At 42.6% G+C, this 18,791-nt stretch overlaps 1 protein-coding gene across 4 annotated transcripts in view; it reads right to left on the minus strand.

Annotated features, from left to right (window-relative positions):
- slco4a1 (solute carrier organic anion transporter family, member 4A1) overlaps positions 1-18,791 on the minus strand; it is a 141,795-nt gene that overhangs the window by 19,936 nt on the left and 103,068 nt on the right. For all 4 annotated transcript variants that reach the window (XM_069884112.1, XM_069884114.1, XM_069884113.1 and 1 more), the window contains 2 exons: positions 15,459-15,549; positions 6,485-6,606 (listed from right to left, as the gene is read on the minus strand). In XM_069884112.1, coding sequence (XP_069740213.1) covers positions 6,485-6,606; positions 15,459-15,549 — 213 coding nt within the window. The remainder of the gene's footprint in view (positions 1-6,484; positions 6,607-15,458; positions 15,550-18,791) is intronic.

Consider the following 18,791-nt stretch of genomic DNA (forward strand, 5'->3'; position numbering starts at 1 on the left):
AATCCCTTAAAGTTTTTGTTTCTCAGAAGTCACCACCCATTCCTCAAAAGCTAGGGAATAAAGAATTTGTTAAATGAACTTCACTTGCGAGCAAAATTCCCCCCCCCTCTCATAGGAATTAGCTTAGTGAGGTTTTGGTAAACTCTAAGATAGCCATATCATTCCTCAGCGAAGGAACTTTCCAAAAATATTCCAGAGGCTGTCTAACTAGAACCCTGTAGTGATTCCAATAACATTGCTTTACTTTTATACTCCAATCCCATAATCTGGGTTACCCTTAATGAAAAAGCCTATATTAAAATGTTTATCACTGGCAATTTTGAAACCCTGTGGTCACAATATTTTATAGCACCAACAGTTTTAAACTTGTTCAATTGGAGCAGCCACAAAAGATTGGAAACTCAAGAGACTGCAGCAACAAGGACAGGATTTCACCTTGTTCCCACCAGCCTCTGCATCCAACATATCTGCAATTTCCGTCACCTACAACGAGATCCCACCACCAGTCATATTTACCACTCTCTTCCTCTCTCTGCCTTCTGCTGTGACTGCCTTGTCCACTCATCCCTCCCCATACATCACCCCCTTGGTATCTACCCCTGTGACTCCAGGAATCGATGAATGCACCCACACCTCCTCCCTACCCACCAATCGTCCACTTGGTACCTACGACTTCTGCTACAGGAAGTGCTTGTGCCCACACTTTTTCCCCTCACCATGATTTGAGGTCCCAAGCAGTCCAGCTAAGTGAAGCAACACTTCACTTGCGAATCTGCAGGGGTCATCTACTGCATCCGGTCGGTGATCCCGCTGTGACCTTCTCGACATCAAAGAGACTAGACGCAAACTTGGAGATCGTTGCATAGAGCACTTCCACTCTGTCCTCAGCAATGGCAGGGATCTCCCACTGGCCACCCATTCCAATTCCAGCCTCCGCTCCCGTGCCAACGTGTCTGCCCCGTGCAAAACCAAGGCCATCCGTAAACTGGAGGAGCAACACCCAATATTCAGTCAAGGCACTCTCCAACTAGATGGCATTAACATTGAGTTCTCCAGTTTCTATTAGGTCACTCCCTTGTCTTCCACTCTTCCCCCTTCCTTTTCTCCAGCACTCCAGTGCCCAGAGGAAACCCACGCAGACATGGGGAGAATGTACAAACTCCTTACAGACAGCACTGGATTCGAACCTGGGTCACTGCATTGCGCAAACTGTGCTGCTTTCTGATTTCCTGAGTAATCCTGAAAATTATTGATCTTGGTTTTGAATTAACTTAATGGTTGAGCATCCACAGCCCTCCATGATTGAGGACTCCCAAGATTCATTACCTCTTAAAACCTCACTGCAGCAGACCAGGTTTCAAGGCAGCTACCATCATCCTGGTACGCAGGAGGGCGACAATAACAGGCCTCACTGACATCCGCCCTGTGACACTGACCTCCACCATTAGTAAATGCTTCAAGCATAGGGTGATGGAATGTATCAAAGCACACTTCCCACCTATTTAAATTGGCCTACGGAAGAAACTGTTCTTTTGACGAGAGTAAGCCTTGCCCCTTCACTCTCTTCTGACCTATCTGGAGAATGATGTCTCATTCACCAGGATGCTGTTCATTGACTTCAGCTTGGCGTTTAATATACTTATTCCCCAGAGGCTAGTGGAGAAGCTGTCACTGGGACTCAATACCCCTCTCTGTAACTGGATCCTGGACTTCCTAATGAAATGGTCACACTCTGCCTTTGTCTGTAGCAAAACGTTGTGCACCATCATATCGAGCACTGGTGCATGTCAGGGCTGTGTGCTTGGGCTGCTCCTGTTCATGCTACTGACCCACGACTGCATCGCCAGATCCAGCTCCAACCGTGTCATTGTTCGCAGATGACACAACAGTCGTCGGCCTCATCAGGAACAACGATGAGTTGCACTACAGAGGTGGAAAATCTTGTGATATGCCCTCGAGAGACAAGGTGGTTGTGTTCCAGTTGGTGAAATCCAAGGTGTAGCCTGAGAACATTATCTTTCGGTCTCAGCCTTCAGGCGCACAGTGATACAAGCTCATCTTCTGTGAATTCATATAGAGCCTGTCTTTGCTCATCAGACACATGCTTCAGTGAAAAAAAATCGTTGCACATTGATCTTCGGAAAATGTCAATTATTATTGCTTCCATAATGTGCGACAACATGGACAAGACAAAGGAGATGGTCGTGGACTTCAGGAGGACCAGGAATGACCACCCTCCACTGCACATCAACAGCACTGCAGCAGAGAGTGGAATGTACCAAGTCACTTAAAGTTCACTTAACCAATGACCTATTATGAACACCCATCTCCTCACTTGTCAATAAGGCGCAACAGTAACTGCACTTCCTGAGAAGACTGATGCAGGCACGGCTATTGGCCACCATTATGTCAACCTTCTACCGGAGCTCTATCGAGAGCATCCTGGGCGGCTGCATCACAGATGATTGCTGCAGAGAAATGGATCAGAGGTCAATCCACAGGAACATAAGAGCAGCAGAGAGGATCACTGAGGTGTCCCTCCCCCCAACGACATGTTCTACCAGGATCATTGTCTAAGGAGAGCATGCAGAATCAACTCTGCACACAGCATCTTTTAGCTGCTCCCATTGGGGAAGAGATACAGAAACATCAGAGCCAGCTTCACCAGGCTGGACGACCAACAAACTGCTCACACTGACCATCCAAGACTCTCATATTAGGAAACAACATTTATTTATTTGTATAGATGAAATACTTGTCCTGCATATGGAGTGTTTGTCTGTAAGTGTGTTATGTCTGGTTGTGTGTCTGCATGTTTTGCACCAAGGTTCGGAGAACGCTGTATAGTTGAGATGTACTTGCACAATCAAGTGACAATAAACTTGACTCTCAATTCTAAATAGCCCACTGTTAATTTTGCCTGATCACCATAATCTTTTGAATGGAACTGAGTAAACATCAGGGACTTTTGCACATGCACCCCGAGGTCTTCTGTACAATTCTCACTATAATCCCATTAATTGGGCTCCTTTTTCCCCTGTCTGCCTCCTCACAAGTAGTTCCTCAAATCAATTGGATTAAATTGAAAGTTTCACTTTCTTACTCATCTGACAAGATAATTAATAATGTTGCAATTAATATTATCCTGATGTGTTCACAGCATCCAAGCCGCTGTTACAGCACTCAGTGATTTGGTTTCACCGTGCATTAGAATTACAGCCCAATACAATTAAACCTGGGTGGACAAAATTAATTTCTGGGAGTGGCTGTAAATGGTTAAGTACTTGGTGCCAGATTCCATTTCTGATATGCCCTCAAGAGACAAGGTGGTTGTGTTCCAGTTGGTGAAATCCAAGGCGTAGCCTGAGAACATTATCTTCCGGTCTCAGCCTTCAAGCGCACAGTGATACAAGCTCATCTTCTGTGAATTCGCAGAGCACATTGCATCATGTTTAATTTGTGCGCCTCTGATGCAGGTGCTGGAAGTTTTAAGCTGTCAGCTGTCATTATCATTAACAAGGGGGCCATAGCCATTTCACTCTCGTTAGTACAGAATTCCTTTCCCCAACTGTATCAGTCTCCTCATTAATATTTACAGACATGTCATAGTCTATGCAAAGCACATCATTCCTTCATTCATATAGAGCCTGTCTTTGCTTATCAGACACATGCTTCAGTGAAAAAAAATCTGTTGCACATTGATCTTTGCAAAATGCCAATTATTATTGCTTCCATAACATATTAATGGACAAATATTTTAAATATCGTTTGCATTAGCATTCCTGACTCAGGTGGAGACTCGAGACAAAAGGTATGGTGCATTCTTGCAATAGGCCATTTCAGATAGCCCAAAAGTTGAGATGTAAAGGCAGAGAAAGTCCGCCAAAACGCATAATGACCTACCTCTCTGAATGTGTGGAGGTGGTCTCCGAGCCGCATATTCCAACCCCTCTCTGAGAGGAATACTCTCCGAAGCACAGCCCTCCGCCGATCAATCTGAATGTACAGCCGTGCTAAGCGACTGTTTAAGGGTGGGCTGATGATGCCATCAGCCCACGACCCATCTTCCCACTCACCCCTCTCCTTCCAAGTCAGGAGAGGCGGGGAGCCCTTGGGGCAGTTGGGGCAGCGGGAGCTGTCAGCAAGGAACGGCGGGGCAGCGGGGGTCATCAGGGGACGGCCGGTGCAGGCCGGGACAGCCACACCGGGCCGCTCCGGCCATCTGGGCTGTTCTCTGCAGCTCAAAACGCAGCAGAGCAATGGTCTTCTTCCCTACCCATAATTCCCCACACAGTTGAAACTGTTCTGGGAAACTCAGAGCGGTTCCAGCTATGTGGTGGATTATGGGTAGGGAAGACAACCATTGCTCTGCCGCGTATTGATGACAGATGGCGCTACGGCACCAGTCACCCCACCTCCGTTGGATCCAGAGGGTGTTATGAGGTGCCTCTGGATATGAATGGGGCGCTGGAACATCCTTTTAGGGCTGCTGTCTGAAAGGTAAGTTCCAATTTTTCTATCTGCTCCGTAGCCGGAGACCTGACATGAAGTGGCCTACAGTCGAACCAGCTTTATCAGAAAGCTAGCAAGTCCTTTCCACAATGTTGAAAATGTTCAATACAATCTAATTAAGGCACTGACAAATTATTTTGTATTCGAGGTTTACTTCTCGTCTTTCAGTTATCAAGGTCTTTTAATTGAAACTTATATATTTTTTGTTTTAATATTCCTGAAAATAAATTATAAAACATTTTGTGAATGTTGTGGTCAACTCTCAAGGCTCCGAGTCATCGAGGGAAAGATAACTGCAGATGAATGTGTAGGTAAAATATCACGGCTGTCTATTTGCATTTCTAAACACCCTGTCTTGTGGAAGGTCTCTCCACTGTTGTTGATTGTAAATCCTCACTGGTATGCACTCCCACCGTAGGATGCAACTATAATCACTATATACTCCAGAGTAGCAGAGCATTTGCAGGTGACTTAGCTCTAGGCCCAGGAGCAAGCGGAGGAAGATGCTGTCAGGCAGGTGTTGATTGCATTGGATAGGCTAGATTTTTTTTTAAATGGAGATTTGGTTGGGCAGAAGAATGATCAGTGGCCGACCTCGTTACCCATAATCCCACATGCATTTGGAACGGCTCTGCATTTCCCAGAGTGGTTCCAGCTGCGTGGGGATTATGGGTAACGAAGACAGCCATTGCTCGTCACATATTTATGCCGTCACGTTAACGGGCGGCTCTGCAGCAACAGTCGGCTCGCCTACATCAGCTCCGGAGGATGCACCCAGGCACCATTCTGCATAAAAGCATCACTGGAGTAGCCTTTTAAGGCTGCTCTATAAAAACCCCACCTCACTGACAAAAGGCAAAGGAGGAAAAACCCAACACCCAACCCCAACCAACCAATTTTCCCTTGCAACCGCTGCAACCGTGTCTGCCTGTCCCGCATCGGACTTGTCAGCCACAAACGAGCCTGCAGCTGACGTGGACTTTTTACCCCCTCCATAAATCTTCGTCCGCGAAGCCAAGCCAAAGAAAGATAAAAAGGTAAGTGCAGATTTTTCTCTGCGGATGGAGCTGGCCTCAAAGCGGAGTGTAAAAACTCCCTCTTTGTATACATTTTTATGAATACTTCATTGAGTATGGGTGGGAATATAGTGGACATGCATAATGAGGGATAATTAACAGGCTATTTGCAACATTTGCATTATTCATAATGATCTCAACTGCTTTGTAATACAATACAATGCAGCATAATCTCCTCCTTGTGTTATTTCTTGTCTTCAAGATGCAAAGACTAATATTTCATCAGGATTCTTATTTCTTAATCATTTTTAAAACCTCTCCATGGGTTTATATGAGGTCTAATGTGGATAAACTGACATTTTTTTCCCCAGAATATTTTGCTATAATATGCATTCACTTGAATTTGTACATTTTTGCAATTTTAATGCTTTGATCTGCATTGCTTATATTACTGGCCTCAGTAAATTGGAATATTTAAATTCCGGCCCCATCACCAAAGCCAAGTCATGCACACAATGTTGAGGCCCTCTTGTTTCTTGCCAATTTGACCTCTTGCCATTATCACTACTGTCTCCTGTTAAAAACCACTTTTGTAACCAGGTCAAAATCTGGTTACGAGAGACTTGAATCAAATGCCTTTTGCATGTTAGTATAAATAACACCCACAAACAGTGTCTTATTCATTATCTTCACAATATTCACATTTGCTTAATATTTATCAATTTAACAAGAGAAAAAAATGTCCTGACACCCATTTGTTCCTCTTGAAATTAATTGATAAATATTGAATATTATTCTGTATTATTTTCTGTAAACCCATTTTGTTCATACCAAATAAATTAAATGGGTAAATATATATCCAATACAATAGCCACAAATTAATTGAGTGTACAGTAAATGCATTCATCTTTTCTATACCACTATTGAGGTTATCTGATAACAGGCCCAGCCAGTACCTGGCAGTTGTCGAGGGTAAGCACAGATTGGGAAAGACACCAAGAAAGCTGCTGCTCCACCTACGAGGAAACCGATCCACCATGCTCCAACCCACAGAGGATTCTCTGGGTTAAGGTTAACCCTGCAATTAATCAAGATCAGCCAGTTTAGTTTCATTCCATTCAGAAAATTATTCAAATTTAATAAATACTTCAATAACAAAACATATCCATGAATTATACCCCATTTCATTAAAAAAATAACTGAATTTATTTCAGACATCTCAGATTTGAAAAGAAGAAGTAAGAGACTTGTCCAATTCTTTTTCTGGATGTCCTTATAAAGTGTTTTACAACCAAGAAAGAGCAGTTTGTAGATATTCAATCTGAACCCAGTGAGCTTCCAGAAATAATAACGTGAAAATTAGCAAATTTCTATATACTCGAAAAAAATGGTGCCTTTCTAGTGAGGTATCAATAGTAGTCAGGATACTGGGAATAACTGTGGCTCCGCAGTTAAAAGCTGCAGCATCTTTCATGTTCACCCTCGAGATCAGAAAGCATTTGGTATGAAGTCTTGGCCAAGTTCATTGCTGCCAGTACAGCATTCATTCCACAGCCCTGCAAAGAACTATCATCCTCTGTCTTTGTGGTGAAATCCTTGGAGTTGGACTTGAATGACCAGCCTCTTTGTGTCCAAATGCACTCTCATTGATAGCATTTGGCTTTGAAGTTAACCCAATAGAAAGCATTGTTGTCAATGAAGTAGGGGTTGTAATGTAGCTGACTTAAGTTAACTGAAGCACGAAAACAATTTCACATGAGATTTTGCAGTGTTATCAATTTTTGCATTCCTTTGATGTTTTGACCACACATTTTTAATTAAATTTAGACATATAGCATGGTAACAGGCCATTTTAGCCCATGAGTGTGTGCTGCCCATTAACCTACACCCCCAGTATGTTTTGAATGGTGGGATGAAACCGGAGACCCAGAGAAAACCCTCGCAGACACACGGAGAATGTACTTACAGACAGCACCTGGACCGGTCGGTCCCAATTGCTGGCGCAGTAAAGGCATTGTGCTAACTGCTGTACCAACTGTGCCACCCAAATATACAGTGCTCACAAAATGCTATCACGTCAATCAGAAGCAGAAAACTCATACTTGTTTTGCTATTCCATAAGATTATGACCTCAGCTCTGTAACTCCACCCACACCAGCAATATTTCACCACACGCTTATCAAGTGGAACATGACCAATGCCTTAAAAATATTCAAAGACTGTTTTAAATACTTAAGGACCTCTGAGAGAAGAAAAATCTCCTGACTTAAGTAGTGAAACAAAGCAGTTCTGCAGGCACTGTGATTGTAGTAAAGACACAAAATTGCTGGAAAAACTCAGCAGGTCCCGCAGGCCTGAGCCTGAAATATTGGAAAATTATTTTTGCCTTCTCAGGACACTGCACAACCTGCTGAGTGTTGGTGATCCCATTTTTTTTTTAAAAAGAGGCTTCCAGGTCTAAATTACCCACAATAGGAAGCATTGTCTCAACATTCACCCTGTGAACTATTGTCAGAGTCTTACATCTTTCAATCAAGTCATCTCTTACATTTTTAAACTCCAAAGAATACAAGTCTTGCTTGTTTGAACAACCCATTCCTGGTGTTAATCTAACAAATCTTCTTTCAACTGCTTCCAGCATATTTACATCCTTCCTTGAATAATAAGACCAACACGTACACACTACTCCAGATGTGGTCGCACCAAAGCCTTTTAGGTTGAAGTCTAACTTTCCTACCATTGTACTCAATTTCCTTGGTTTGAAAGGAAAGGATTCCTTTTGCCTTAATTATTAAGTGTGCCGTATATTGACCTTTTATGAACCATGCACCAGGACACCAAGCAATCCCTTGCATTTCAGCACCCTACAATTTCTCTACATTCGATAACCAGCTTCCTTTTTTTAATCTTTCTAAAATGCACACTTTCACATTTTCTCATATTATGTTCCATTCCCCAGATCCCTTTATCTGTCTCTAACCATTTCTAACCTCTGTCTTTTACACGTCCTCAGTGTCATCCAAAAATTTGTACACCCAATGTACATGCAAGAATTTGAATTGTTGTAGTGAACACAGAAATAGCAGAGATGAAGACCAAGTTGTCCATTGTATAATTGCTTTATAGCCTCACTGGGGGGGCCTTATACTGCTCTTTTCCTAAATTCTTTTAATTTTCATTTCAAGCAATTTTTTTTGCATAAACTCTGTCTCAAAGGCTGCTTTCTAACAGGAGGCAGCTCATATTCTAACAGATTTTTCATTTAGAACACAGAACAGTACAAGGCAGGTACAGCCCCTTTGGCCCACAATGAACATGATTCCACTTTAAACAGCACATATTCCTGCACATGGTCCATATCCTCTCATTTCTGTCTATTCACGTCCCTGTCTAAAAGCCTCGTAAAAGTTAATAAATACATAAAAGTGCTGGAGAAATTCAGCAGGTCCCACAATATCCATAGGAGGTAAAGATTTATCATCAACGTTTTGGGCTTGAGCCCTTCGTCAAGGCTGCCAAAACAATGGTTATATCTTTATTTTTGCTATATAAAGTGCACTGTTTGACCACCTGAGTTTTTACTTCAACCATGGTGTCTGAAGACTTTAGTGTTTTACTTTCGCCCTTTAGTTAAAAGATACTATTGTGTTTGCTTCCACTACTTCCCTGGCAGCAGATTCCAATCACCTACCATCCAGTGTTGGGGGAAAAAACTTAATCTGTAAATCTCCTTTAAATTTCGCCCCCCCCTCGCCTTAACGTTATACTCAAGTATTTGACATTTCCACTTTGGGTAAAGACTATCTACTCTGTGATTTTGTATATTTCTATTTGAATGTCACTCAATCACCGACGCTCAGATAAAACTTTCCCTGTATCTAATAATCTCTAATCCAGGCAACATCATGGTGAACAATTTCCGCAATCTCCAGAGTTTCCATATCCTTCATGGTTAGCGTAGCAGTTAGCACAATGCTGTTACAGTGCTAGCCACACGGGTTCGAATCCGGCACAGTCTAGAAGGAGTTTGCACATTCTCTTTGGTCTGTGTGGGCTTCCTCCAGGTGCTCCGGTTTCCTTCCACTTTTCAAAACGTACTGGGGTTGTAACTCAAGTGGGCTGAAATGGCCTGTTACTGTGCTGTATATCTACATTTAAATTTAAATTAATATGATAACCAGAACTGCATGCAATACTTTAAAGTGGCCAAAGTTTTACACAGTTACAGAATGAATTCCTGACTTTTATACTCAATGCCCTGATCGTATGCTGTCAGTCTTTTTTTTTAAATCACCCTGTCTACTTGTGTTGCCATATTAAGGGAGGTATGGAGTTGCTGTCCAAAACCATCTGTAAAATCGATGTTTCCAGGAGTCCTGCCAAGTACCATGTCCTTTCTTCTTACATTTGACGTCGCAAAAGTGCAACACCCTACAGATGTCTGGATAAAGTTCCATCTGCCATTTCTCTGTCTACATCATCCTGCTGAATCCCTTGAGAAACCTCCACTATCGAAAACCACCCATTTTTGCATCATCTGGAAATTTACTAATCAGCTCACCTACGTTATCACAGAGGGCTCGGCACCGACTCCTGCAGAACACCATTGGTCTCAGATCCCTTGTCAGAGAAACCCTCTCATAACTATCATCTGCCTTCTATGGTTAAAATAATTTTGCATTCTGTCTACCAAGTCTCTGTGATTCCCATGTGGTGCAGTCATTTCAAACAGCCAACCAAGAAGGACCTTGTTGAAAGCTTTATTTAAGCCCATGTAGACAACACCCACTGCCCAACCCTCATTAATAATTTTCTTTACCTCAATAAAACTCAATCAAAACACAACCTGCCCACATGTTGGGCTGCAGTGATGTAGAGATTTATCATTTGTTTGAGCAAATATATGATGCAATGTCAAAATTTACACAAGGTAAAGAGATTAGAGCAGAACGTCACAAAGAGCAGGAGTAAATTCTTAAGCAAATCTGCAGCGTATGGAGCTCAAAACCATGCTAACTACCCTAATATACAGATGTGTGCAGATCTAAGCCATTAAAATCTCCAAACATTTCCCTACCACTAATGTATGGCTCACGAACCTACAATTTCATTCTTTGTTCCTACAATTCCTCTTATAAACAGAGGACAAACATTGGCTATTTTCCAGTCTTTTGAAACTTTCCTGTGGCCAAAGATCTCCATCAAGGAACCAGCGATCTCCTCTCTTTCCTCTCTCAATAACCTGGGATAGATCCTATCGGGCCAGGAATTTATCCACTATGTTCTTCAAGATACTCAACACTCTTCTTGATATCAACATGCCCTGGAATATCACCAATCTCGCCATCCTCCATTTCTTAATCCCTGGAAAATACTGTTGCAAAATATTAATTTAGTACCTCACCCTCTTCCTCTGGCTCCAAGTGCAAGTCCTTTGTCTTTGAGTGGTCCTGCTCTGTCTGTAGCTATCCTCTTGTTTTTACTGTCTTCATGGAATGCCTTGGGATTCTCTTAATCAAAATCTTCAACCCACTGTTCCTTCATGTGCAATATTTATCTAACTTTTATTTTATTGCAGTTGCGTTTTTTTTTAAAAGAAACTACAGAATCACACGGACTTCTATTTCTTAAGGTTTACAGAAGAGGTTACTGGCATCGAATTATATCAGGGTGGTGCACATTAGTTGGCAACTGATTATCGCGAGAGACAGGGAAAATAATTACTTTAATTGTTTAAATGTGACAATTGGAGATCTGCTGAAACATGTCAGCTTCAGGGTGGCAGAGAGTGATCATTTGTTTGAGCAAATAGATGACACTGTGTCAAAATTTACACAAGGTTAAGATTTACAATAGGTTTCAGAGATGGGAGCTGAATGGCACAAAGGGCAGAGTAAATTTAAGAGCAAATTTGCAGTGGATGGAACTCAATGCAAGGTTGTGCTAGGTTATTTGCTTTGATCCTATCAATAATGAGAATTCTCAATAAGACGACAGCATGGCAAAATTTATTCCTGTACTTCACCCTTCCAGGCTTTCATGAGGGAAGTAAAGCAGATCTTGTGGTCGGCTTATTGTGTGCTGCATCTTGTTGTAAGTGACAGAAAATAGTTTTTCAATTCCAATCTGATCTCAAAAAGTTGGAAACCTGACTTAGAAAGTAGAACATGCTGTAAAACTCAGCAGGTCAGTACCTGTGGAAGGAGAAACATTCAATGTTTCAGGAATGAAGACTCTTCATTAGAACTGATAGAGGGGAGTCAAAGATAGGAGAGGAGGCAAGGAGGGCAATAAGTGGAACAATGGGCATTTGTGTACGTGTCTGACATGAGAGCTTATTGTCATACACACAAGTACAAACATGCAGGTGCAATGAATTTGGTACTTACTGTAGCCACTCAGGTACGCAAGAATCACAAATAACTATAGTATAAGTTACTGCAATGTGCCATGAAATAGAAAAAGATATAACGTAGTGGTTAGTGAACTACAGTTACAGCACTAGCGATGCAGGTTCGTATTTGGTGCTGTCTATAAGGAGTTTGTACGTTCTCCCCGTGTCTGCATGGGTTTCCTCCGGGTGCTTCAGTTTTCGCCCACCCTTCAAAAAACATACCGGGATTGTAATTGGGCAGCGCGGCCTTGTGGGCTGGAAGAGCCTGTTACCGTGCTGTACGCCTAAATTAAAAAAAAATACAAAATGTTCAAGATAATATATATATTGTCTCTAATAGGCCAAAATAATGTGTTAGGTTATTGTTCTGATCTTTGGTCTCTCGTTTTTCTCTCTCTCTAATGAAAGATGCCAGACTTGAAATATTAACTGTTTTTCTTTCAACAGATGCCGCCTGATCTGCTGAACATTTCCAACTTTGGGTTTTTATTCCAACCTCCTCTCAATGTGTCTACCACTTTTCGATTTATTTTGCTGGATATCCATGTGAGCAAAGTGCAAGTCAAGGGTGTGAGAAGCAGAATCAGTCCTGCTGCCAGTCTTCCAATAACTTGCTGAGCTACCAGGTCTTGCAGATCAATCAACCACTTGGCAAAATACATATCAAGCTGCCTACCACCTTTTCAATGTCCCCAGAGTTAGTCGCAGAGGCTGGAAACCTTCGTAATGGTTTTTGTTGGCAGAGTGGTGGATTCAGAGAAGAAACGTGCTTTCTGCTGAATTTCCTCACGCACTGGATGATAAAACATACATCCATGTTCAGGCAGCCGGAATAGAGTAGCCACCAGGAGGGACAGCTCATGCTGCTCCCAAGTGTGAATACTGGTGCAGAAAACTTCATCCTTCCTAAGGAACACCCATCTATCACATCCCCTTTGCTCTCTGTCTTCAACATCTTGATCCAATTTCAGTTGGCAGTTCAGCTGACATGTTGGTTGGACATAATGAGATGGAGAATAGCTCAAAATATACAAAAATGAAACAATTCACTTTGGAATAAAGGGATTCTATGCACAAGTGCTGCTGCAAACAAGATGTCGACTCCACAAGTAGCGTTCTTTTCAGTGAGGAATGGTAACAAGAGAGATGTTGGCTCAGAGTCAAGGACATGAACAAGGGAGTGGACAAACGATTAATGAACCTTCAGGATCATATGGGAGGGTGAGCAATTAAACATTATTAGAAGGGAACAGATGTGAAGGAAGTTAAAGTGAAAACAAGTCTATAAACATACTGTGAAGGGCAATTAGACTGGGTGGGAAGAACAAAGGAAGCCTCTTGATTACCAGAACAAAAATCATGCAAAAGGATCAGAGACATCGGGAGCAATAGCTCCGGAGACCAACAATTACAGAGAAGCAGTAATTCCCCATGATAGGAGAATGGTAATAACCCAAGTTAGTAGTCAAAGTTAAGGTAACAGCACATGTCAAAATAATGCACATTACGTAGACATGTCGAAGATTAATTAAGCAGGTTGGAACAGAATTCAGCTGAGAATGGGCATCTGCCTGAAAGTGTTGTCAGAGAGAGAGAGAGAGAGATGGCAGTGCAGGAATTAGGCGTACATGAAACAAATAGATGATTTATTTAGAAGGTACATCCAAGTACTATTCTTTTATACAATTATACAAGAGAAATGCTGGGTTAATTGAAGCAAGGAACTTTGCTTGAAAGTTAATTAGTAAAAGAAAAACCTGTCATTATACACATCCTGAAACACACAACTCGCTGAAAGGAGGAAAGTTTGAACTTTAATGTCTTATCTGCACTGAGAGTGTGGGCTTTCTTTTCACTAGATAGCAAAAGTGGCAGTTTATAATTCCCTTGTTATCAAGGACAAGATACATCAGGACATTTTGAAGAAGCCAGGATGACTAAGTGGACTTTAAAATACAAACATGCCTGACCACATGCCACTAAACTGCAGCTCTGATGTTGACTCTTTGTGGATTGAATGGAAAATGAGGGCAGCATCATGCAGGATGCATAATATGGTGAGTCGTCATAAATCTGCGTGTGTCAACTGCCGAAGAGTTGGGCAAAAGGCAAAATGCAGGAAGTCATTTAGACCCTGCATAAAGTTCCAATGTTACTAAATGATTTAAAAGAAAATTGCTCATTAAAATGGAACCTTTCAAAAAGAAATGGCTTTTCTGATAGGTGAGAATACTGCGAACTGTAAATAAAGACATAAATTAGCCCAGGAAGAGGCTTTTTGAGTTATCTTAGAGCCCATATTGAAACACTTTAGATATTATTCATTTGTCAAATACTTCAAATTTCTTGCTACAGTTTATGAAGTAGATTCCATTGGTTTTATGCAAATAAAAAGTCCTTGTTCCCACTCATCTGTAGCCCTGCCATACCCGAGAACTTGCTACAGATAGACTTCTGTAATGGGGCAAAGATTAAGTTGCGTAGCTCAGAAATCACTCCCTACACCAATTGACTAGCTGGATTTCACTGTCAAATTTTTCTATATTGTCTCTAATCTGCAGAACTTCTAGGAGATAATAGTCACAGAAATAAACTGCTTTAGGTGAAAATCTCATCCGAAGTTTGAAGGTAGATAAAAATTGCCACAGTGTCTGGTTTGGGGATGAGTCACAAGTGCTCATGAAAGTTTACTCAGCATCATGACAGGGACGTGGGCGTGCTTTATACTGACATTGGCAGCAATGTTGAAAAAAAAACCCTGTTATTCTTTCACAAAACGGGTTCATGGATGAAGAAAACTTATGGCAATGAACGCAAAATTGCTCTTGCACCCTCGTCGCACAAACCTAACTTCAGGGGAGGGTACAGAGGCTACACAGTCAACATGGGGGGTGTCATATCTGGATACTTGATGAGATCAGGATCTGACTCACCAATCACGTTTCAATTAAGTTCAGCAACAACATGATAAACATGCCAGCACTGGAAGTGAGCCACAAAAATGAAGCAATGACATGGAATAAAGAGAGAGAGAGATTCAATGGGAAATTTAAAGAGTGCCAAGAACAGGAAAAAAAGGGAACACACCGCAGATGAGCAGCTCTGATACCAATCAGACTGAACGTACAAGCTGGACTCCAACTAGTTCAATGACAGTGAGAGAAGACACGTCTCCTGCGCTTTTGAGAAAGATTTACCACCTTAAAGCAAATCGACAGTGGCTGCAAATATAAAATCTTTTTTTTTAAACAAAAACATTTAGAACACAGTGACAGGCCCTTGCCGCCCACGAGCCCTTGCCGCCCAATTGCACCCAGTAGACTTACAACCTCCCCACCCCGGTACGTTTTGAAGAGTTGGAGGAAACCAGAGCACCTGGAGGAAACCCACGCAGACACAGGGAGAATGTGCAAACTCCTTGTGGACAGCACCAGTCATTCAAATCCCAGTCGCTGGCACTGTAACAGCATTGTGCTAACTGTGCCGCTCTATTCTCATAGAGTCTAATTGTATAAATCACAAAGGTTGTTACTCACTTGGTGTTTACTTCAGTATACAGTTGGAGAAAAAATCCTCCGAGCAAGTAGCCAGCTGCTGGTCCGATAATCGCTGCTGTGTAGAAAATACCTTGAAATAGAAGCAAAGACTGTTAATATGATAAATTGCATATTTACTATATACAAGTATATGTGGTGAAGCAGGAGTAGGACCATTCAGGACCATGTGGTGGAGCAGGAGTAGGACCATTCAGGACCATGTTGTGGAGCAGGAGTAGGACCATTCAGGACCATGTGGTGAAGCAAGAGTAGGATCATTCAGGACCATGTGGTGGAGCAGGAGTACGACCATTCAGGACCATGTGGTGGAGCAGGAGTAGGACCATTTAGCCCTTAAGATTGCTCTGTCATTTGATTAGATCCTGGTTAATCTGATGGTGACCCAAATTCTACCTACTCTTGGTTATCGTTCAAGCATTTATCTATTTCTACCTTGAAGACCCTACTGAGGAAGACAGTCCCACGGACACCAACTGGTGGGGTGGGGGGGGAAGGGGGGTGGAATCACCCATCTCAGTCTTATCTGGTCCTTAATTCTGAACCAAGGCCTCTCCATATTCACTTTGTCAAGTCCCACAAGAATCGGATCCTTTCCTCGTCATTCCCCCACCCCCCCCCCCACTCTTCTAAACTCCAGAGAACATGAGTTTAGCCAGTCTCATATTTTCTGGAAGGCAACTCATCCATTCTAGTATTATGGTGATCTAAACTGCCTTCCAATGCATTTACAGTGAAAGTCCAAAAATCCAGATGCCAGAAATTTGGACCATTCAAGAATCCAGACTTTTCAAAAACTCTCAAAGTTTTTAAATAGAGCTGGCTTTGGTGTGCGTGAATGAACGCATAAGCACCACAGATGCCCAGCGGCAACTAGCGAGCACACAGAAGTCGCAGAAATGCAAGAAAAATACTTGTTTTTTTTTGTTCATTGTATTTTATATGAAAAAAGTTTATTAATGAACAATCACAATTTAGCTGTTCATCTCTTCTTCATTTTCCTTAAATATGAATTTAAAAAATACTGCCCGAAAATCTAGACTGACCCAATCCCCAGAGTCTTTTACTATTTCCTTCCTTAAATAAAGAAAAACCAAATTCTTTCTTTGGCTTGGCTTCGCGGACGAAGATTTATGGAGGAGGTAAATGTCCACGTCAGCTGCAGGCTCGTTTGTGGCTGACAAGTCCGATGCGGGACAGGCAGACACGGTTGCGGCGGTTGCAGGGGAAAATTCGTTGGTTGGGGTTGGGTTTTGGGTTTTTCCTCCTTTGCCTTTTGTCAGTGAGGTGGGCTCTGCGGTCTTCTTCAAAGGAGGTTGCTGCCTGCCGAACTGTGAGGCGCCAAGATGCACGGTTTGAGGCGATATCAGCCCACTGGCGGTGGTCAATGTGGCAGGCACCAAGAGATTTCTTTAGTCAGTCCTTGTACCTTTTCTTTGGTGCACCTCTGTCATGGTGGCCAGTGGAGAGCTCGCCATATAACACGATCTTGGGAAGGCGATGGTCCTCCATTCTGGAGACGTGACCCACCCAGCGCAGCTGGATCTTCAGCAGCGTGGACTCAATGCTGTCGACCTCTGCCATCTCGAGTACTTCGATGTTAGGGATGAAAGCACTCCAATGAATGTTGAGGATGGAGCGGAGACAACGCTGGTGGAAGCATTCTAGGAGCCGTAGGTGATGCCAGTAGAGGACCCATGATTCGGAGCCGAACAGGAGGAGTATGACAACGGCTCTGTATACACTTATCTTTGTGAGGTTTTTCAGTTGGTTGGTTTTCCAGACTCTTTTGTGTAGTCTTCCAAAGGCGCTATTGCCTTGGCGAGTCTGTTTTCTATCTCGTTGTCGATCCTTGCATCTGATGAAATGGTGCAGCCGAGATAGGTAAACTGGTTGACCGTTTTGAGTTTTGTGTGCCCGATGGAGATGTGGGGGGGCTGGTAGTCATGGTGGGGAGCTGGCTGATGGAGGACCTCAGTTTTCTTCAGGCTGACTTCCAGGCCAAACATTTTGGCAGTTTCCGCAAAACAGGACGTCAAGCGCTGAAGAGCTGGCTCTGAATGGGCAACTAAAGTGGCATTGTCTGCAAAGAGTAGTTCACGGACAAGTTTCTCTTGTGTCTTGGTGTGAGCTTGCAGGCACCTCAGATTGAAGAGACTGCCATCCGTGTGGTACCGGATGTAAACAGCGTCTCCATTGTGAAGGTCTTTCATGGCTTGGTTCAGCATCATGCTGAAGAAGATTGAAAAGAGGGTTGGTGCGAGAACACAGCCTTGCTTCATGCCATTGTTAATGGAGAAGGGTTCAGAGAGCTCATTGCTGTATCTGACCCGACCTTGTTGGTTTTCGTGCAGTTGGACAACCATGTTGAGGAACTTTGGGGGGCATCCGATGCGCTCTAGTATTTGCCAAAGCCCTTTCCTGCTCACGGTGTTGAAGGCTTTGGTGAGGTCAACAAAGGTGATGTAGAGTCCTTTGTTTTGTTCTCTGCACTTTTCTTGGAGCTGTCTGAGGGCAAAGACCACGTCAGTAGTTCCTCTGTTTGCACGAAAGCCGCACTGTGATTCTGGGAGAATATTCTCGTCGACACTAACCAATACCATACTCAATACTCCATATGTGCTCTCAATGATACTACAGTATATACGAAAAATTGCATAACCTTCCTATTTCTGTTTTCAAGTCCTCTCACAGTAAATGATACCACTAAACAGAGCCACCAAATCCTATCACTACCTCACACAAAGGGCAAAAGTGCAGTATCCAATTAATCTATCAACCCATAAATTTGGGATATGGGAGCTAACCAGAGCACCCAGAGGAAATCCACTTGGATTGAGAATGTGCAAACTCCAGACAGTCAGCAGTGAAGGCCAGGATGAAACCTCGTCGCAGAAGTGATGAGGCCCCCAGCTCTATTCGTAACACCACTGTGCCATCCTTTTCTGAGGGCTTCACAAAGTTATGATACATATATATAATTTTGTTCACCTGAAGGCCCCTCTTATTATTCTTACTCAGTTAAGCACCTTTCAGAGCTTTTTATTTTCTTCATTTAACCAAATTCTCCAGATATTTTGTGCCCTTACATAAGATCAGTTGAAGAAACAAACCGATTGTCTGAACTTTTTGCCTAAACTAAATTTTCTGTTGCCAGCTTTGAAGTGTATCTATACCAGCACTTTCATTGTCGATGGTTTTGGTTTTTAAAGATTACAAAATCATCGAGTCTTTGGGAGGCGTATCATGTATCACATCTTCATGATGTACATTTCTGAAATGGGTGTAGCCAAGAACAGCCCATTCAAAACCTAA

Source organism: Narcine bancroftii, chromosome 6, assembly GCF_036971445.1.
Source record: "Narcine bancroftii isolate sNarBan1 chromosome 6, sNarBan1.hap1, whole genome shotgun sequence".
In the NCBI taxonomy this organism is placed as follows: domain Eukaryota; kingdom Metazoa; phylum Chordata; class Chondrichthyes; order Torpediniformes; family Narcinidae; genus Narcine; species Narcine bancroftii.